We start from the raw sequence: 20,630 nt of genomic DNA on the forward strand, positions 1-20,630 counted from the left end.
TTCATGTCTTTCTTTCTTCAGTCGTAAAGAAATTATGGTTTTTGAGGAAAACATTTCAGCATTTTTTCTCCATACAATGGACTTCATTGGTGCCCCGATTTTGAACTTCCATCATGTAGTTTAAATGCGGCTTCAAATGATCCCAAATGCAGTTGTAAACGATCCCAGGCGAGGAAGAAGGGTCTTATGTAGCATAACGATCGGTTATTTTCATAACAATAATACAGTTTCTATACTATTTAATGTCAAACGCTCGTCTTGTCTTACTCCGCCTGGACTGTTCCTGTTCATGACAGTTAGTGTATGTCGAAAAACTCCCATCTCATGTTCTCCCTCAACTGAATGTTGGAAGTTCAAATTCGGGCACCATATCAGTCCATTATATGGAGAAAAATGCACAAATGATTTCCTCAGAAAACATAATGTCTTTACGACTAAAGAAAGAAAGACACAAACATCCTGGATGACAAGGGGGTGAGTACATTATATGTGAATCTTTGTTTTGGAAGTGGACTTCTCCTTTAAATGAAAGGGTACAACTTACTGTAATCCGTATCCTGTCTCATGAAATCACTCAGTTTACGAAAAGACGTCAGTATAACAGCTTGTAAACAATTTTACGTAGTGTAATATCTATCCAGCTAAACAAAATTAACTCTAAAGAGCAGCATTTTGCTAAATATATGCACCAAATTAACATGTTTTATAATTTATACTGTTCTTAAATGAATTTTATATCTACGTTTGAATAAATCAGTCAAGTTTTTATCACAACCACCATTTAAAAATGTATATTTCAAAAAACGAAAGGGAGTAGAATTATTATTTATAATTGTAAAGTTAGTAAATTCATTGTTATAAAAAAAATATATATATAAGTGTTTGTATGCAAATTAGTGCTGTCAGCTGATTACATTTTTTAATCTAATCAATTACATAATGTGTCGATTTATTAATCGAATTAATCACAAAATAAATTTGACTGTGAAAATACCCACATAAGATTATTTAAAGCTATTTTTGTGTTAAATGAAAACATATGAAGTACACAATACAAATTGTAGCTTCAAAAAGAAATATTTTATTTGATTCAACATGAAATTTATTATACATAAACATTTAGGCTACAATAGCCTAATGGAAACTATGGAACATAAAAGAAGATCATTGGAGAAACATTGCAGTATTTTTTTATACATATAATAAAAGTCACTGGTAACCAAAACAGCTTCGTTACCAACAGTCTTCAAAATACTTTCTTTTATGTTCCACAAAAGCACAAAAGAAAGTTTTGAAATGACACAAGGGTGAGTAAATGATGACATAATTTTATTTTTTGGAAGGTGAACTATCCCTTTAATGTTTTTTTATTATTATTATTATTATTATTATTATTATTATTATTATTATTATTTTCTTTGTTGTTGTTGTTTTCATGAAATTATACTCTAAATAAGAAACTAAATCTGCCAGCAGGTGGCAGTAAATGTCTTTGTGAGTCATTCACTCATTTGATTCGATTTGTTCAAAAGGCTGATTCATTCAGGAATGAAGTAAATGGCTCTTTATAAATAGGCCTTTGAATCACTGATTCACAGTATTCGTTCAAAACGCGGATTCATTCAGAAACTAAACACTGATGTGTTGGTCAGAGATGTGCAACAATTCTGCTATGACTTCAAAGGTAATATGTTCTCTGCAAAATTGAGCAAAGGCATAATATAATGTCTAAAATATAGCACAATATCAACTTCTTATTTACTGAACTGTGGTATAAAATCACGTTTAAGCTTGTGATACAGTAGATCGGGACAAAATCAGCACTTGTGTCATATTGCTCTTGCTGCCCATGTGATATAAATATGACAAAACACATACAGAGGCTTTTTTTTTTCTTTTTTTTTTTTGCACGAATATCTTGAATTTTAAGGCATAAGTGCATTTATGAAGTTGTTGCCCTGCATCATATTTGGCAGCAGTCAACTATATGAAATATAAGATGACATACAGGTCTGGGGATGCAATTAAAACATTTTAATCGTGTTATTTTTCATAACTAATTAGGGTTTTCATAACTAATTAAGTTAACGCATTAAACTGACAGCCCTAATACAAATAAGTTAATTTTAACCTCCAGTATAATGTAGTACCAGCTGACTCTCATGTATATTTTACAGCATTAGTTTTTTCCTTGAGAAAATGTACTGTATCTGATATTTATCCAAAAATAATCAATTCAGTCAAATCTAATCAGAATTGAATCACAAGCTTGTGAACAGAAAATTAAATATCCAATCCAATATCCAGCATCAGCGGTGAGTAGATGAAGAATGACTGTGGTTCTGTGGGTCTGGATCTGATCATTAATATTATATTTCTACTGTGGTTTCATCATAACCACAGAGTTTTGGGTCACTGAATTTGTTCTGTTTACTCAGATCATCCTAAACCACCTCAGGGTAAAGTCGAGTTTGAGAATGGTGGGAAATGCATCGGCATGTCATGGAAAGCACCGCATGACAACAGAGGCATGAAAGTGACCAACTTCATAATGAAGAAACGCCTGAGCAAAGGTTAGAAAGGTGAACGCTGATACAATTAACAAACTGACAGTCCAAACAGTACAAACTTTTGTTGTTCTGTCTGTATACACACAAAAGGAAACATAAACATAGCTTGTCAAAGAGGTCATAATGCTATAACCACAAGGCTCATGTTCTCATACAGTTTTGAATATTGTATTGTTGGCAAAAATGTTCTCATTATAACCTGTTTACGTGCAAATCCATGAACCATCAATATAAGAAAAACAAAAAGCAAGTGAAATTGTAGAAATTGTGGTCGATGCTCCAACGTATCACACGGTTGCGTTTTGGGAGAACAGAGTTCAAGTCCAGGCTCGTCCTTTCTGATTCCGTCTACTTTTATACTTTCTCTGTGGAAGCTCGTGTCCATCATGGGATTAAGAAAAATGGAAAATGAAAAGGTCATTAAAACTTCTTATCTTACAGTTTGGCCTATCACGCCACATTAAAGAGCGCCAAAACGGTATTTATTGCTTGAATTTCCTAATGAAATTGACAGAATTTTAAATCTGATACTTTGTTTCATATCAAAAGTAACACTAAGCTTAGCCTATTGCTATTTATTGGAAGGAAGACGCATTATGTACTGTCGATTCATCACTGAAAACTGCATAAACCAGAAGATCGATTGTGATTTAAGAATCGATATTGGTTCATTAAAATGAGAGATTTTTTTATTTTATTTATTTATTGTTTTTACCCAGCCCTGGCGTATTTTGTTATTTTTAAACACTGTGCTGTCCTCCTGCAGGTTCATGATTAAAAATGAAAATGTGAACAAAAATAAAAGCAATTAAGCGTGTTATTAAAATGACGGGTAATAATAGATTATGACAGAATTTTTACAACCCTGTCAGTCAAAATGACGGACAATGTTGAAGTCTAGCGCAACCTCTGCTGCACAATTCAGACTTCTTTCTTCAAAATTGTGAGATATATATATATATAAACTTGCAACTGGGTAGAAATACGTCAGAATTGTTAGATAAAAAAAAATCACAACAACCTTTTTAATATTTATTTTATTATATTATATTTTTATTATTTTTAATAATATAAAAATACTGAATTGTGAAATGTTAGCTTGAAATTGCAAAAAAGAAAGTTTTATTCTAAGTTAAAACGTCACAAACACCCTTTAAATATTATTTTTTATTATATTAAAATTTTTTAATAATATAAAAACCATGGAACTGAACTGTGAACTTGGAGTATTATTTTTAATCAGAAAAAAATACTGGGTTGTGAAATGTAAACTCAAAATTGCAAAAATGAAAGAAAACGATAATAAGTCACAATGACCTTTTTAATACTTATGTTATTATATTATAATATTATTATTTTTAATTATTTATATTATATTTATTAATACAAAAACACTGAACTGTTCAATTTGAACTTGAAATGGCAAAAAACACTTACCTTTTTAATATGTATTTTTATTATATTATAATATTTTTATTTTTAATAATGTAAAAATACTGAATTGTGAAATGTAAACTTGAAATTGCAAAAATGAAAGCCAGAATTCTGAGGTAAAAAATCACAGTTACCTTTTTAATATGTATTTTTTTTTTATTATTTTATAATATTATTATTTTTAATAATATTAAAAAATACTAAATTGTGAAATGTAAACTTGAAATTGCAAAACAAAAGTCAGAATTATGTGATTTTAAAAAGTCACAATTACCTTTTTAATATGTATTACTTTATTATATCATAATATTATTATTTTTAATAATATAAAAAACACTGAATTGTGAAATTGAACTTGATATATATATATATATAGAGAGAGAGAGAGAGAGAGAGAGAGAGAGTTAGAATTCTGAGATAGTCACCATTACCTCTGTAATATTTCATTTTTATTATATTATAATATTATTATTTTTAATAATATAAAAATACTAAATTATTAATGTAAACTCGAAATTGCAAAAAAAAGAAAATCATAATTCTAAGATAAAAAGTCACAATTACCTTTTTAATATTTATTTTTATTATATTATAATATTATGTTTAGTAATATAAAAATACTGAATTGTGAAATGTAAACTTGAAATTGCAAAACCGAAAGTCAGAATTCTGAGATAAAAAGTCACAGTTACGTTTTTTAATATGTATTTTTTTATTGTATCATAATATTATTTTTAATAATATAAAAAAACACTGAATTGTGAAATGTGAATTTGAAATTGCAAAAAAGAAAGTCAGATTTGACTTCACAAATGACATCACAATGACAGGCTTATCTAAATAAATTAATAAATACTGTCAATAAAATAAATAAAACCTGCAAAGTATATAATTCATATTATTTATAATTTCATTATAATTATAATTGCTAACACCGTTTTGGTATTTATTAACAGATAAAGATAACAAATGTCTTCTGGAGAAAAGAAACACAAAACATACAAGGAAAGCAAGGTGAAAGCTGAGATCAGTATCCTTCAGTGACCCTCTGAGAACAAACGTCTGAGACGAGAGTGATATTTCACAGATTTGATTAATGATTAAGTTTAAAGCTGCCATTGAGAACTGGAGGCTACTTCAAGGTTACATTTATGAACTCCTAGTCACACCAGAAAATGGGCCTTTTACCACATGACATTTATTTTCCTTGCTTCAGGGGATTTTAAAGAAAGGTTAAACAGCCTCATAGATCATTAATTGTCAATAAATGTTTTGTTCACAAAACCCAGTGCCTTGAGTTTGCATTACAATCAGCTGGGCGTGAAGGAACTTAAAAATACCCAAGGCACTGAGGTAATTGTTGAGAACGTGTTCGGAAATGCATTTACATGCAGCAACGCAATTTCGTAATAAATCAACAAGGTTACAGAGTGTTAGCAAGAGAACAGAGCTAAGTAAAAACAAGGCTTTAATGATTACATAATGCTGTCAAATAATGAACGACACTACTCTTTATGACCACTAGGCTAGCTTACCATTTGGTCACCATTGCTCTCGTTGAAATTCATACTCTGCAACCGTCAGGCGCCGCACAGGATGTCTTATCAGAATGCAGCTCACTTGCAGCCGACCTGGGCAAGTCTTCCCAAACGAGCCTTGTCTTTAGAGCAGCGTTTCCACACAGGAAATCCAAATCCTGTGCTGTACACACGTCAGACCTTTTAACGCAGAGGACAGAGTGTCCTTAGTTGGAAAGGACAGTCTATCAATGTCTTACCTTTCCTTTCAAAATATTGCTGAAAGGACAGAATGTCTGTCTGGATATAACCAGTCCAAAGTCCTCAGTTTGGGTTTCACAACATTAAAAGTGTATGTAATTGAATACGTACACTATGATATCCAGTTGACTGCTTTGTCTGGTCACTGCACTGTAGTGATCCATCCGTGAATGTTTGTTGAAAAGTGGTCTGTCCTTCTCTAGTCACTGCCTGAAAGTTAAAGGAATATTTCATCCAAAAATGAAATTTTGTTGAAAACGACTTAACCCTTGTCCGACCTTTCGGACATTTTTAGTTGTGTTTTGTTTTGTTTTTTAATGTGCATACATTTTTGTACAGGTGTGTATTTATTTTAGAATTGTACTATTTCACCCCTATTCACCCTACACTGTAAAAAACAATTTGTTGAGTCAACTTAAAATAATTTGTTACCTGGCTGCCTTAAAATTTTAAGTTCAGTCAACTCAAAAACAGTTTATTCAGCTTGAAATGTTAAAATATACTAAGTGACAACTTAGATATTTGAGTTGATTCAACTTAAAATTTGAAGGCAGCAGAGTTACTTACCCATCTGTTAAGTTTGGCAAACACAAATATCTAAGTTGCTACTTAGTACAACTTAACATTACAAGTTGACTAATCTTATTTGAGTTGACTGAACTTAAAATTAAAAAAGGCAGCAGGGTAACAAATTATTTTAAGCTGACTCAACAAATTGTGTTTTTTATTTTTTACAGTGTAGGAAAAAAATAGCTCCTCCCAGGACCTTAAGGACAAAAATGTCCAGAACAACAATTTACAAGTAATGTACTCACCCCCTTGTCATCCAAGATGTTCATGTCTTTCTGTCTTCAGTCGTAAAGAAATTATGTTTTTTGGGGAAAGCATTTCAGGATTTTTCTGCATATAATGGACTTCATTGGTGCTCCGAATTTGAACTTCCAAAATGTAGTTTAAATGCAGCTTCAAAGGGCTCTAAATGATCCCAGCCGAGGAAGAAGGGTCTTATCTAGAGAAACGATCTGTCATTTTTAAAAAAAAAAAATAAAAAAATTTGTACACTTTTTTTTTTAAGCACAAATGCTCGTGTAGCACATATGCGCGTCCACGGGTCGTTCTTGAACGATTCATTCATTTTGAACGAATCTTTAAATGTCGCGCATGCGCAACATCCCATTAGGTTCTGTACTGGAATTAGTTCATATGTTTAAAGTCTCCAGGTTTTTCAAGACGTTCGTTCATCTAATGGGGCTGTCACGTGATGCTGATTTTGCTAAAATGAACTAAATGACTCGAAAAAAAGATTCGTTCATTTTGCTGAATGAGACTCAAAGGTCAGAGTCGGTAAAATGATCCAAACGTCCCATCACTACTATGAATCATGTCTTCGAATCACCACAAGTTCATCGTCTGTGTACTCCGGCTCAAAAAGGTAGAGTATGTTGAAAAACTCCATGTTATTTTCTCCTACAACTTCAGTATCGTCCGACATCGTTGAACCTTTTTGTTTGTAAACAGCATTTGACTTACTTGCACTTTCTTAGTGTCTGTGCGTTCGCTTTGTAAACCCTGGGTCTGTAGTTCTGCCTACATCCACGTGACCTTCCAACATGATTCAGTAGTACGTGAACGCGCATCCCAGAGCCTGTGCTACACAAGCTTTTGTGCTTAAAAAGTATACAAATTTTTATTTTCCGAAAAAAATGACTGATTGTTTTGCTAGATAAGACTCTTCTTCCGTGGCTGGGAACGTTCAGAGCCATTTGAAGCTGCATTTAAACTATATTTTGAAAGTTCAGAATTGGGGCACCAATGAAGTCCAAGATATGAAGAAAAATCCTGAAATGTTTTCCTCAAAAACCATAATTTCTTTACGACTGAAGAGAGAAAGACATGAACATCTTGGATGACAAGGGGGTGAGTAAATTATTTGTGAATTATTGTTCTGGAAGTGGACTTATCCTTTAATCACAGTGCCATTTAACTGTAAAATGATGCAATTTTTGTTAATAGACTTTCATTCTGTTGGCAAGGCTTGAAAAGCCTTTTTTACCATTTTTTTTACAAGAATTGGATAAATAATGCAGGTATAATTGCGTGGGTGTTTTGGTATGGGTGTCAGAGTGTGGTTTGTATGCGTGTCATAAAATAAAAATGGTTTGTGTGTGCATGTGTGTTCTTGTAATATTTGAAAGAAAAAATACTGCGAATCACAAATCTAACCACCGTGTGCACCAGTGGAGTTTTGCCGACTTCTAATGGGGGAAAACAGGTACTGCGCCCAAACTAAATCTTCCTGAAAGCTCATTGTTTGAGATATCAAACACACTTGTTTAGATTTATGGCATTGATTTTGTAGCAAGTTTAGAGTTCAACATGTTTCATAAAATATACATTTTATATAAAATATTGTTCATAAAGCATTGTCATAAACTTAAACCTCTATAACTTTTTTTTTTTTGGTTTTACTTTTTAAACTTTTTCTACTTCAACAATAATCTGTTGTCACAGTTTTTTGACATGGACATTTTTGTCAACTAAGGACCTATGTGTAACTTTTTTTTTTATTGACGCACAAGGGTTAAGACCATCCAAAATGTAAACTGGGTTGTTTTTTGTAACAGATTCGAAGAAAATTACTGTATGATTACATCACTTGCTCACCAATGGATCCTCTGCAGTGAATAGGTGCCGTCAGAATGAGAGTCCAAACAGCTGATAAAAACACTGCAATAATTCACACCACTCCAGTCCATCAATTAATATCTTGTGAAAAGAAAAGCTGTTTGTTTGTAAGAAACAAATCCATCATTACGGCATTTTTAACTTAAACCATATTTCTAGCTAAAATATGAGTCTATAATCCTTAATAACACTTCCTCCAGTGAAAAAGTACATATATTAAACAGTGCTTGATCTGTGCATATTTCTCTCCTGTTTCAGACAAGAATTTTTTCACTGCAGGAAGCAATATTATGAATCATGGACTCATATTTTAGCTGAAAGCAACATTTTGAAGTTAAAAACGTCGTAATGATGGATTTGTTTCTTACAAACATGCAGCTTTTCACTTTATAAGATGTTAATTGATGGACTGGATGTGATGTTTTTATCAGCTGTTTGGACTCTCATTCTGATGGCACCCATTCACTGCAGGGGATCCACTGGTGAGCAAGTGATGAAATGCTACATTTCTCCAAACCTGATGAAGACGGCTGTTACTCGGCTGCCTTAAAATTGTAAGTTCAGTCAACTTGAAATATTAAGTTGTACTAAGTGACAACTTAGATATTTGAGTTCATTCAACTTAAAATTGGGGTAACAAGTCCAGCTTTTAAGTTTAACAAACCAAATTGTTTGTTTAGTCAACTCAAATATCTACGTTTTCACTTAGTACAACTTAACATTTCAAGTTGACTAAACTTATTTGAGTTGACTGAACTTAAAATTTTAAGACTGCAAGGTAACAAATTATTTTAAGTTGACTCAACATTTTTTTATTTTTTTACAGTATAGTTCCAAACCAATCTAAGCTTTCTTTCCTCTGCGATTCGCACTCCAAAGTCCTAATCTAAATTAAATTATTCGCAAACCTGCACCAAAGTCTCGATCTGAATCAACTGATTTGCGAACCCGCTCTGAAGTTTTGTTCTGAATCAAATGATTTGCAATCCTCACTCTGAAGTTCGGATGTGAAGCAAAAGATTCACAAACCTGCTCCAAAGTTCCGATCTAAATCAAATGGTTCACAATGCGCACTCCAAAGTTCCATTTTGAATCAAATGATTTACAATCCGCACTCCGATATTCCCATCTAAATCAAATGATTCACAATACATACTCCGAAGTTACATTTTAAATCAAATGATTTGCGATCTGTGCGCGAAATTCTGATCTAAATCAAATGATTCGCGCTCCGCACTTCGAAGTTCCTATGTGAAGCAAAAGATTCACAAACCTGCTCCACAGTTCTGATCTAAATCAAATGATTCACACTTTGTGCTCCAAAGTCCTGATCTAAATTAAATGATTTGCGAACCTGCACCAAAGTCTCGTTCTAAATCAATTGATTCACGAACCCACTCTGAAGTTTTGTTCTGAATCAAATGATTTGCGATCCTCACTCTGAAGTTCAGATGTGAAGCAAAAGATTCACAAACCTTCTCCGAAGTTCCAACCTAAATCAAATGATTCACAATGCGCACTCCAAAGTCCTGTTTTGAATCAAATGATTTGCGATCCACACTCCGATGTTCTGATCTGAATCAAATGATTCACGCTCCAAAGTTCCGATATGAAGCAAAAGATTCACGAACCTGCTCCAAAGTCCTGATCTAAATCAAATGATTTACGATACACGATCTGAAGTCCCAATCTGAATCAAATGATTCATTATACACTATCCGATTGGAGAGCTTCGAAACAGCGAATCATTTTGCTGTGCAATGGTTTAACTGATGTGGAGTTTCGAAACACTCAGTTTCACCCATCACTATGTGCTTTTTAAAATCGTTACAAGCAATGTCAAGCATGTTTTTTTTTTTTTTTTAACTAGTTTTATTAACTGAAATATGCTGGAAAAAAGGTATTTTGTTTTTTCAATTGTGTGAATTTCATGTGAAAAGATATTAAAGATATATATATATATATATATATATATAATTTAAACACTTATTTCATAGATACTTTGTCTTTCAATAATTCAAGCACTTTTCAAGTACCTCTTCCGGAATATTGCTATTTTCAAGGGTTTTCCAGACTTTAAGCACCTTGTACGAACCCTGTTTTGGGGTAAATTGTCCCTTTAAGGATTCATCATCTTCTGCATGTTGTAATTGACAATAAAGAGACAAACACACTTGTAGCTCGTTTTCAGTTGCATTGCAGTTGCATTTATTTTCTCACTTGGACTAAATCACATTCATAGCAGTATCACTATAGTAAAGGAGCTCTACGGTCCTTTAACAACAATAACGAAAGGAATTAAACTACTAGACATTATAACAATAAGGCAAGATATTGAATAGTCCTCACATCTACTCAGCAAAAAAAAAAAAAAAAACAGCATTCGTTCACAACATAATAATAACTTCACAATGTTAAGGGTCAACTGTAAAAAATATATATATAGATAAATAGCAAGAGAAAGAGAGAGGTACTCCATAAAATAAGAGTTTCCCTTATTTTAGTAATATTGTTCACAGACTTAAGATCATAAAACCACTTCTTTTTTTCTTCTATTTTTTTTAAAGATTGTAATCATAACGGCACAGCTTCCACTACCAAAGTATTGTCACTGCCTTAGTTTATACATACAGCATAGTCATAAAATGTTACACATGTTCGATTCCTAAGAACTCTATAGTAATATTGGTCCATTTTATATACTTTTCTGAAACTAGTATTAAAATGCGATTTCCAACATGTGAACACTTGCAATATTTGCAATTAGTACTGGACAGCAGTTAGAGTCAGCTAATGTTAATACATTGGTATTATATAAGACTGTCTCATAAGATGGAACCGACCCAGATTATACTATATTGGACGTTAGAAACAGCAACTACCCTTTGATATACTCTTAAAGGCAGTGGTGATACAGAATACTATAAAACAAACTTGGTAAAGTTGCGATTGTGCGCAGTGTTCGCAGCAAAATTAGAAAGAAGGTGCGTTAAAGCATGTTTTTTCCCCAAATCTAATATTTGAACACTTAAACCTAGTGAGCTACCTACCTAGACAGCATTTCAGGCAAGTTGTAAAAGATAGCGGCTAACATAGCTTGTTTAGCACTGCAAGTATCTTTCACAGAGAAGACAATCCCAGAATGCACTGTGTGAAATCTCAATCCAAGATGGAGGACGCGTCAAAAGAAATGAAATACTAAAATTCACTCAATACTGAAAACACATCACTAAACACTAGTTAAATCAAAATAAAGTGGTCTGTTGTGACAGTAGCAACATGCTAATGAAAACTCTCCGATCTCACGTTGGAGAAGGCAGCTGCTGATTTAGACAGCAGACAGCATGGTACCTCACTAGGTTTAGAAACAAATCTTTCATTTTAGTGAAATAAGATGGCAAAAAAAGAAGAAGAGTATATTAACCTTTCTAGCAAAGTGCGTTTAAAAGTTTGAATTGAAAGAGGACAGCAGACTGAAAATTTGAAATGGTTGAGAACTTCATCCACAGGGTACGAAACTGTATTGCATATCACTGTAAGACCAGAAATTTACTGTACAGGAATTTGCGTACAGGACCATTCACACAAGAGACGATAACTATAACTGTAAAGTTTCAGTAATCGTTTGAATTTTATGACACATAAGAACGGATATCACTTTCAGAAAACATTGACAACCAATCAAAATCCATCTGACTTTAAAAAGCTCAAGTATTTAAAGTGGCAAGCGACAAAACTACAGTGTGCTTATAATAAAAAATTTAAATAAAAAATGGATATTTACTGTTCAATTGGTGTGGACACTAATACAGTCGTTGTCACAGCTAGATTTTAACTTGTAATTTTTGTTATAAAGGAGCCTGAACTATAAAGAAAAAGTTTTTAAAAGTTGTTATAATTCTATGACAATAACAATATCCACATCACAGCTATATTGTTAACGTCAAAGACGAGATATCGTTGGAATAACTTTCAGAATGAGTTCTGTTCCAGCTGAACAACGATAAAAACATTGACAGCCAATCACAATCCATTTGACTTTAAAGAGGTCAAGCATTTAAAGTGGCAGGCGACAAAATTTCAGTGTACGCTTATAAACAATGGAACGTAATCATCTGTTGGTGTGGATCATAATGTAGTTATTATTACAGTTATCTTTATACTTCTCATTCTTGTTGCGAATGGGTTTTAACTATAATGAAAAAGTTAACCAAAAAAACATTTTAATTCTATACAACAAAGTTCACATCATTGCTATAATGTTAATGTCAAAGAGGAGCGATATTGTTGGAATCATTTTCAAAACGATTTTTATTCCAGCTGAAAAACGTAAAAAATATTGACGCATACTCAAAATCCATTTGACTTTAAATAGCTTGAGTATTTAAAGAGGCGGGCGGTGAAACTGCAGAACTGCAGTGTGCACTTATAATAAATGGAACGTTATCATTCATTGGCCTTGGTGCTAATATAGTCATTATTACAGCTAGCTTTTTAGTTGTCTTGTGGGCCTTAACTATAACGAAAAAAAAGTTGTTATAATTCTATGACAATAACAAAGTCCACATCACAGTTATTATGTTAATGTCACAAGAGGAGTGAAATCGTTGGAATCACTTTTTAGAGAGAGTTTTGTTTCAGCTAAACAACAATAAAAACATTGACTTTGAAGAGGTCAAGCATTTATAGTGGCAGACGACAAAACTACAGTGTGTGTTTATAATCAATAAAACATTATCGTCCATTGGTGTGGATGCTAACATAGTTATTATTACAGTTATCGTTGTAGTTCTTATACTTCCCCTTGTGGCGACGTTGAGAATGCAGCACATATTTGCATCACTTTATGAATTGAAACTTGACGTTTGGAAAAATTATGCACAGAATCAACCTTTGGGAAGTGCGACAAGCATTTAATTTTTATTTTAATTTTTAACATTAATTTTAACATTAACGTTTCAGAACGATAGTTATTCAAGCTAAGGAAATGATAACAAATTGATGGCCAATTACGATCCAAAGATTTTGACTTTAAAGATTTTAATTCAAAGTGGCAGGCGACAAAACTGCAGTGTGCGATTATAATAAATGGAACATTATGGTTTGCTGGTTTGGATGCTAATATAGTTATCGTTGCCTTTATAGTTATCGTTGTTGGTGTGAACAGGCCTTTATTCAGGTGGCTAGCTATAAATGTTTTTAAACTAAATTCCTCATTAAGATGCTCTTCAAATGGGTGATGAGAAAAGGAAAAAAAACGCAGCTTATGGCACCCCTTGTGGCAACACTGAGAATGCAAGACATACTTGCATCACTTTATGATTTGTATCCTGACATTTGGGAAACAGTTATGCCCAAATTCCATCTTTGGGAATTGTGTCAAGCATTTAATATTTTATTCTAATTTTTAACGTTAATTTTAATGTTAATGTTTCAGAGCAATATTTGTTCCAGCTAAGGAAACGATAAAAACATTTACAGCCAATCATGATCCATTTGACTTCAAAGCGTTTAAAGCATTTAAAGTGGAAAGAAAGAAAGAAGAAGAAGAAGTGAAGGAAAAAAGTTTATAGCGCCCCCTGTGGTGATGTTGAGAATGCAGCACATAATTGCGTCACTATGAATTGTAACCTCATATTTGGGAATGCACAGTAATGCGTAAATCGAGCTTTGGGATTTGCATCAAGCATTTAATTTTTAACCCTAATTTCGACATTAACATTTCAGAATGATTTTTATTCCAGCTAAGAAAACAATAAAAACACATCTCGATCCATTTGACTTTAAAGAGCTTGAGCATTTAAAGTGGCAGACAACAAAACTGCAGTGCAGTTATAATACTGCTCTAATAATAAACAACTTTATCGTCTGTTGGTGCAGACGTTAATATAGTTATCATTGCTTTTATAGTTATCGTTCTTGGTGTGAACGGGCCTTTATTCAATTAGTTAGCTATAAACGTCATGATGCTCTTCAAACTGTAGCTCTTCCATGACAACTGTGGATGTGAAAGAAGAGGAAAAACTCAGCTGATAGTGCCCCTTGTGGTGACGCTGAGAATGCAGCCAAACTTGTGTCACTTTATGAATTATAACCTGACATTTGAAAAAGCACATTTATGCACAAAATCAGGCTTTGGGAATTGCGGTCATCAATTATGTTTCAAGCCTCAAACCCAAAAACAGAATTTCAGGAAGATAATAAAGAGATAAAATGGAAAAGTGCTGATATTTACATCCCTCAGCAGCGTGCTTTGAACCAAGTGGGTTACTCCTCATTATCTTTAATGACAGAACCGTTATACCTAAACACTGTCATCAATACTGAACCCACTGAACTCCCAGCATTCTGTTTCATCCCCCTCGACTCGACACAAAAGCATCAAACACACAAGCACTGACAGAAGGGGTAAAACGATCGCGCTCATTGCCATCTGAATAAGGTCGCGAGCTAAAGCAAAGCCAGATGGAAAGAAAATCTTCCCCGTGCCAGTGACTGTCTCCACACTTCTCAACAGACAGCATTTCAGTGGTGGAAACAGAAGGCACCTGTTCTCCTCTATGGAGTTCGCATTAACACAATAGAGGAGGAAACGACCAGGCGAGGTCGAATTCTAACCATCTGGGAGGTAACAACAAAGGAAGAAAAGAAATGCTAAGCGGGAATATTGACTTAAACTGGCTTCAGACAATGGTCACTTAACATTTACTATAAGAAGTGACTCTGAATCACTAGAAGTCTTCAGGGGAACGCTCTAGGGTCTTTCCAACTCCTATTTTCATGAAAACCATCAAACGAATACTTATAACTTCCTTTAAAATGTTGTTCTGCCGCAGACCTTCACAACACATCACCGATTTGTAGCTTGACACACAATGGCTCTGAGGAGACATGCTGTTCGATGACCTTGCAAATCACGTACGGTTTTTCGACTAAGCTGAAATGTTTTGCTGACAATGTGACTCCTGAATAGGGAACCTATGAAACTTGGCATTAAGCAAATGCGTCAAAATAGCCTCGCTGTTTCTCGAGAGGTCAGCAGTTGAGCTGAGTGTGTGCGTGTTGATAGCGACAGTAGCGTTTATGTGCGTAACACTATGCTGGACGCAATGGCCAATAGGGTTGGGTAGACATTAAATTTGATGTGAATAAAAACTCTTAATTAAAAGTCTTTTTGGTCAACTGGAACACACCAGTGTACCCAAGAGTGCGGCACCATTTTCATTAACATTAAAATACAAAAAATGGAGTCTACCGCCAGTCCACCATTGGATATTGCCGTCCCACACATCAGGACCAGGTTAAAGATGTTGTATCACTTCAGAATGGACCACTGTTGAGTGATCAGCTGTGTTTCCATTCAAAGCTCATTTCCACTCACACCTGAGGGTACAACAGCTGAGCACATATCAAACCAAGTGCTTTCCATCACGGTCGACGGTTCCCTCATTTACTATGAGTGAAGGATCATCTGATAATCCCTTATTGAGATTTATTTATAAAAATAACAATCAGTTTAAATCAACTGATCGTAAATACAGTACATGTGTGGTTTGCTCAAATGGCAGAAACTCACAAAGGCTGTCAAGAAAATGTCCTGGTCATATTTCACCCCAAAATCCAAAGAAAAAAACATTTATAGCTGTATATTTTGCATAAACAAAATTAAGCCTAGTTTAGTACCATTTCCATTGAGTGATACTGATATTTATTATGTCAACTGAGTTATTATTAAATATGTGAATTAATTACTATCAACATAATGTGAAAAAAAAATCTGTAAAGTGATGAAAAAACATGATCCTAAAATAGACATTTTCTTTATGCAAAATATATACTTTTTTATTTGGCAGCGAAATATGACCCTAGTACGTGACTCAGCTAATAAAGCACAGTACCACACACAAAAAAAGAACATTGTACTGTGAAATATTCACATGCTGTGAAATTTTCACTCAATCGTGCTGTGAAATATTCACACATTTTCAGGTGGAGGAATAGATGCGAATGAGATGAGAAAAGAGTGTGAAATAAAAAAAAATACTGGCTTAAAAATAAAATACCGGCTTATATCTAAAGCTGATGACACAGATGTTTATTTGCCCACCACAGGGCTTCCCACTTTCCCTTGAGTGAATCGTTTCCTACTGGCAAGAGACAAAAGAAAGTGGTTGGAAGCTTGATACATCCGTATCATCTGACATCACGCCCTCTTTACAAACATTATCTGATACTGTACAGACAAAATAAATAGTTCAACTTGTACTTAATCGCTGTTTCCTTGTGGTCGAGGTGCTGAGCAATCCAGCTGACTTGGCAAAAACCAAAAACAAAAGACACCAAAATCCCCTCCAAGAAAGAGACCGACTTCCCTTTTTGAGAGTCTCGACCTGTGTTTTCATATTAGTATTGGTCATGCCTCAGAACTTAGTGCAGGATATGGGCTTCATCTAGTCCAGGTAATCCTAGCACTGGTTGCAGCCAATTGGGCTTGACAAGACAACTTCTCCAGCACGTGTGTATGTAGGCATGGGGGTTTGTGCACTAACTCAAGTTATGAAACAAAATGACTTTGAAATGTGTCCGGATAAGGCATAGGTCTTCAACCCTACTCCTGGGGACCCGCTGTCCCGCAAAGTTTCTTTCCAACCTGCTTTAGCACACCTGGCCTGTGACTTTTCAAGTGATTCTGAAGACCTTGATTAGCTGGTTCAGGTGTGTGTAATTTGAACTCTGCAGGAAAGTGGGTCCACAGGAGCAGAGTTGAAGACCTATGGGATAAGGTATACCTCACAATACTATGACAAGAACTTGTGCATTGATTTTGAGTACAGCAGCACTTATGTTAGCATATCTGCTTTAGCATAAAATGTTTTCATGCTGGGAAATCTACGGTGAGATGGGGAAACCAGCCCCTTAAAAGAATCTAAACCGCTTTGTATTGTTTGCTAGTCCGTTCTACAGACAAACACTGGTCACTCAAGACTCCCTCTTTGTTCACAGTATAACACCAAGGATAGGTAACGTAGGTCCTGGAGTGCCAATGTGCTGCAGAGTTTACGTAGCTCCAACCCTGAAGAAAAACCTCATCTGCCTGTAGCCCTAGTAATCCTGAAGACCTTGATTAGCCTGTTCAGGTGTGCCTGATTAGGGTTGAAGCTAAACTCTGCAGGACATCAGCACTTTAGGACCGCCGTTGCTTGTCCCTGGTATAAACCATCAGGGACTCTATGAAGTGGAAAAAATATCAAGAGACATTGATAAGACATTAGGATAGTCTTGGTTGGGTAGAGGTAAGTTGGGAAAAACTGAATATTTGGATCTAGTAACCAGAAGTCCAAATCTCCAAAATGATGGTACTACTAGAAAAAACAAATGCAGTATTATAATTAAGGGAAGAGACCCGACTAAGTCAAGAGGTTCAAGACCAAGACTATCAAACCTTGTACATGAATCCAGCATGAATTCTCCCATCGGTATTGCATGGTCTTAAACCAGCAATTCCTCAACTATAACCAAAATATCCCCGTCATGCTCAGATAAGGGAACTGTGGATGGACCAGGGGTTGCAGAAAGTGGAACTTGAACCTGTGTAGCTGCTAACGATGTTGAGTCATTAGGGGAAGGTTGGTAAATGTGCGGTTCCTCAGGCTCTTTTCCGAGCCGCGTCGGCGTCTTGACATTCCACAGCTGACAGTGCGATCAACATCTGGGCCGCATAGTAGGTGGCCATTATGATGGCTCGAGAGTGGGGCACTGGGAAGCAGAACTTGTTGACGGCAATGGTAAGGTCAGATACCATGAAGAGGACGGCTCCGAGGCAGGCCGACAGTTTCGTCCAGGTCCAGAGGTCATTGGCGAGCTGGACTCCAGCTATGGCCCTCCAGCCCATGAAGCCGATGAGAGCGATGTAAACAGCCACCAGGTAGGTGAAGGGACCGGAGAGGTAGGGGTACAGAAGGGTGTAACTGAGGCCTGAGATGACAGCGATCACCAGACCTGCTCTCAAGTTAAGGGGCTTCATCCCAAAGGCCGAAGAGTAGAGAATGTGGGTGATGCCGAACATCAGCAGTCCTGATAAGGCAAATACATTTGTATTGAGAATACTTCGTAATAAAAGGGGTGTCCAGTCCTGCTCCTGGAGGGCCACTTTCCTGCAAAGAATGCATCTGGCTAACTTTCAAGCAAATCTGAAGACCCTAAATACCTGGTTCAGATGTGATTAATTAGGGTTAAAGATGAACTCTGCAGCAAGGTATTCAGGAGCAGGATTGGACACCCCTAGTATACATTGTCATTATATTACTTAGCAGGAAACATGTTATTCTTGGTATCATAACACTGTTGTTTGTTCCAGAGGAAAACTTTGCTTGAGTAACTCTGTGGTTCCCAAGGGTATATTTGGGTGGAATGGTTTGTTCCAACCCTCAACCCTGACCTAAAATGCCTCATTCAACCTCTACGCAACTTTCTCCGTACAAGAGCTGCTGAATCAGGCATGATAGCTTGAGGTTCGCTTGAGAGTGGTGACTTGCAAAAACCACAGTCTTCTGCTTTCAAATCATTTGCATAAACTCATTGAACCCGCATTTGGAAGGGCAATGAAAGTTAAATGCAACGTTATAGCTTCTGATCAACAGAATCACTTGTGTTCTACGGATGACATACCTCTCCTTTCACATCAACCCACATTGCAAATAACTCTTAATCCTTTTTTAATCAAATCAGAGCCACACAAATGAATTAACTCACCATGACTAAAGTAGCCCTGTTCTTGCCAGATGAGAAATGCGTCACCCAAAGCTGAAAAAATAAGTCCTGCCAGGATTTTCCTGGCACTGGAGTGGGCACCTAAAAAGCTGATGCCATGGGCAAGCAGGAAAACCCAAAGACAGAAGATGGGCAGACATTTGATGAGAGCACTGAACCAGGAGGGGCTCGAGGTGGGCAGCCACAGAACAAAGTAGACGCAAGTGGCTTTGAAGAACGGAACAAGCTTTGGACCCTCGCTCTTGACCTGCAGGACAAAAGAGAGATTGAAGTTGCATTCATGGGAAGTGAAACACACCATCATGTGAGTCAGAAAGACTGACACAGAGCCGTTTTTGTATTTAACAGTTGGAGGAAATAAAAAAAAAAAAAAACACACTTAACAAGAAGCACTAAGTGTAATGTGATCCTTGTTTTTATGGAATGTAAGATACCATGAATAACAACTATTTAACAACGACAATTGCTAAGTCTCAGGAGTGTAACAAACCCAATAAAAATATGTCAAAGTTTACCGTCCCATGAAAACAAGTTTGTCTAAAGTGCCATCTTTACTATACCCACAATTGATTGAGTGGATAGTCACCACCAAACCAAGAAACTAAATGAGGAAGTAATTTGTTCTTTGGTGACCTATAAGGTCATAAGTCTGTCTGATTGCACAACCTCCTCATTACAAAACTGGATGATTCTGGAAGGCTTCAATGGGTGATTCTAGACTTTACACCACATTAAACAGTAGCTGTCTTACAAGTACAACTTGCCTAATCTTGTGAAGTATTATTCTAACATATAATTATGTGTAACTAGTACTTGAACAACTAGATTTGATCTTACTTGGAAGAAAATTATTTCCTGGATATTGCTAGTGTGATTTCCAGGGTATTGCTACGGTGTTATAGGAGGTTGCTAGTCAAGTATTGCTGGACAGTTTCCAGGGTGTTCTGGAGTGGTTGCAAGGGTGTTGTTGTTGGTTGTTAGGTGGATGCTTAGGCCAAAAAGCCCACCACGAATCTCTATGATATCACAGTATCTAGATACGAGTTGAGTTCCTCTTTCACTGTAGGTTTATCATATTTTTATTGCACATTTGGCAGGAAATTTGCTAAAATTGTAGGTCATGTGCTTAAGAAAAGTAATATCATAAGAATAAACTCCTAAAATATAGTAATACTTCCCTTTTATATGTGTAACCTCTGTACTTATATGGGCCACTCTAAAGAATTGGTGCAAACTGCTGTTCCACAACCAAAATACACATTTAAAAAGCATTTAAGTATTCAAATCTTAGATATTTACTATGATCCTTCTATTATGTGTTGATACCCACACCACTAACCCTAACCACTAAATTTCAACTTAGAAAAATGCTGAAATATTTTTGGCATTTTAT

General features: G+C 35.3%; 1 protein-coding gene across 1 annotated transcript in view; it reads right to left on the reverse strand.

Annotated features, from left to right (window-relative positions):
* Positions 1-10,648: 10,648 nt before the first annotated feature.
* tmem86a (transmembrane protein 86A) overlaps positions 10,649-20,630 on the reverse strand; it is a 16,455-nt gene continuing 6,473 nt past the window's right edge. Inside the window, exons 2-3 of the mRNA XM_051100134.1 lie at positions 19,220-19,484; positions 10,649-18,541 (exon numbers count right to left, since the gene is read on the reverse strand). Coding sequence (XP_050956091.1) covers positions 18,114-18,541; positions 19,220-19,484 — 693 coding nt within the window. The 3' untranslated portion in view covers positions 10,649-18,113. The remainder of the gene's footprint in view (positions 18,542-19,219; positions 19,485-20,630) is intronic.

This window comes from Labeo rohita, chromosome 25 (assembly GCF_022985175.1).
Source record: "Labeo rohita strain BAU-BD-2019 chromosome 25, IGBB_LRoh.1.0, whole genome shotgun sequence".
Taxonomy (NCBI): domain Eukaryota; kingdom Metazoa; phylum Chordata; class Actinopteri; order Cypriniformes; family Cyprinidae; genus Labeo; species Labeo rohita.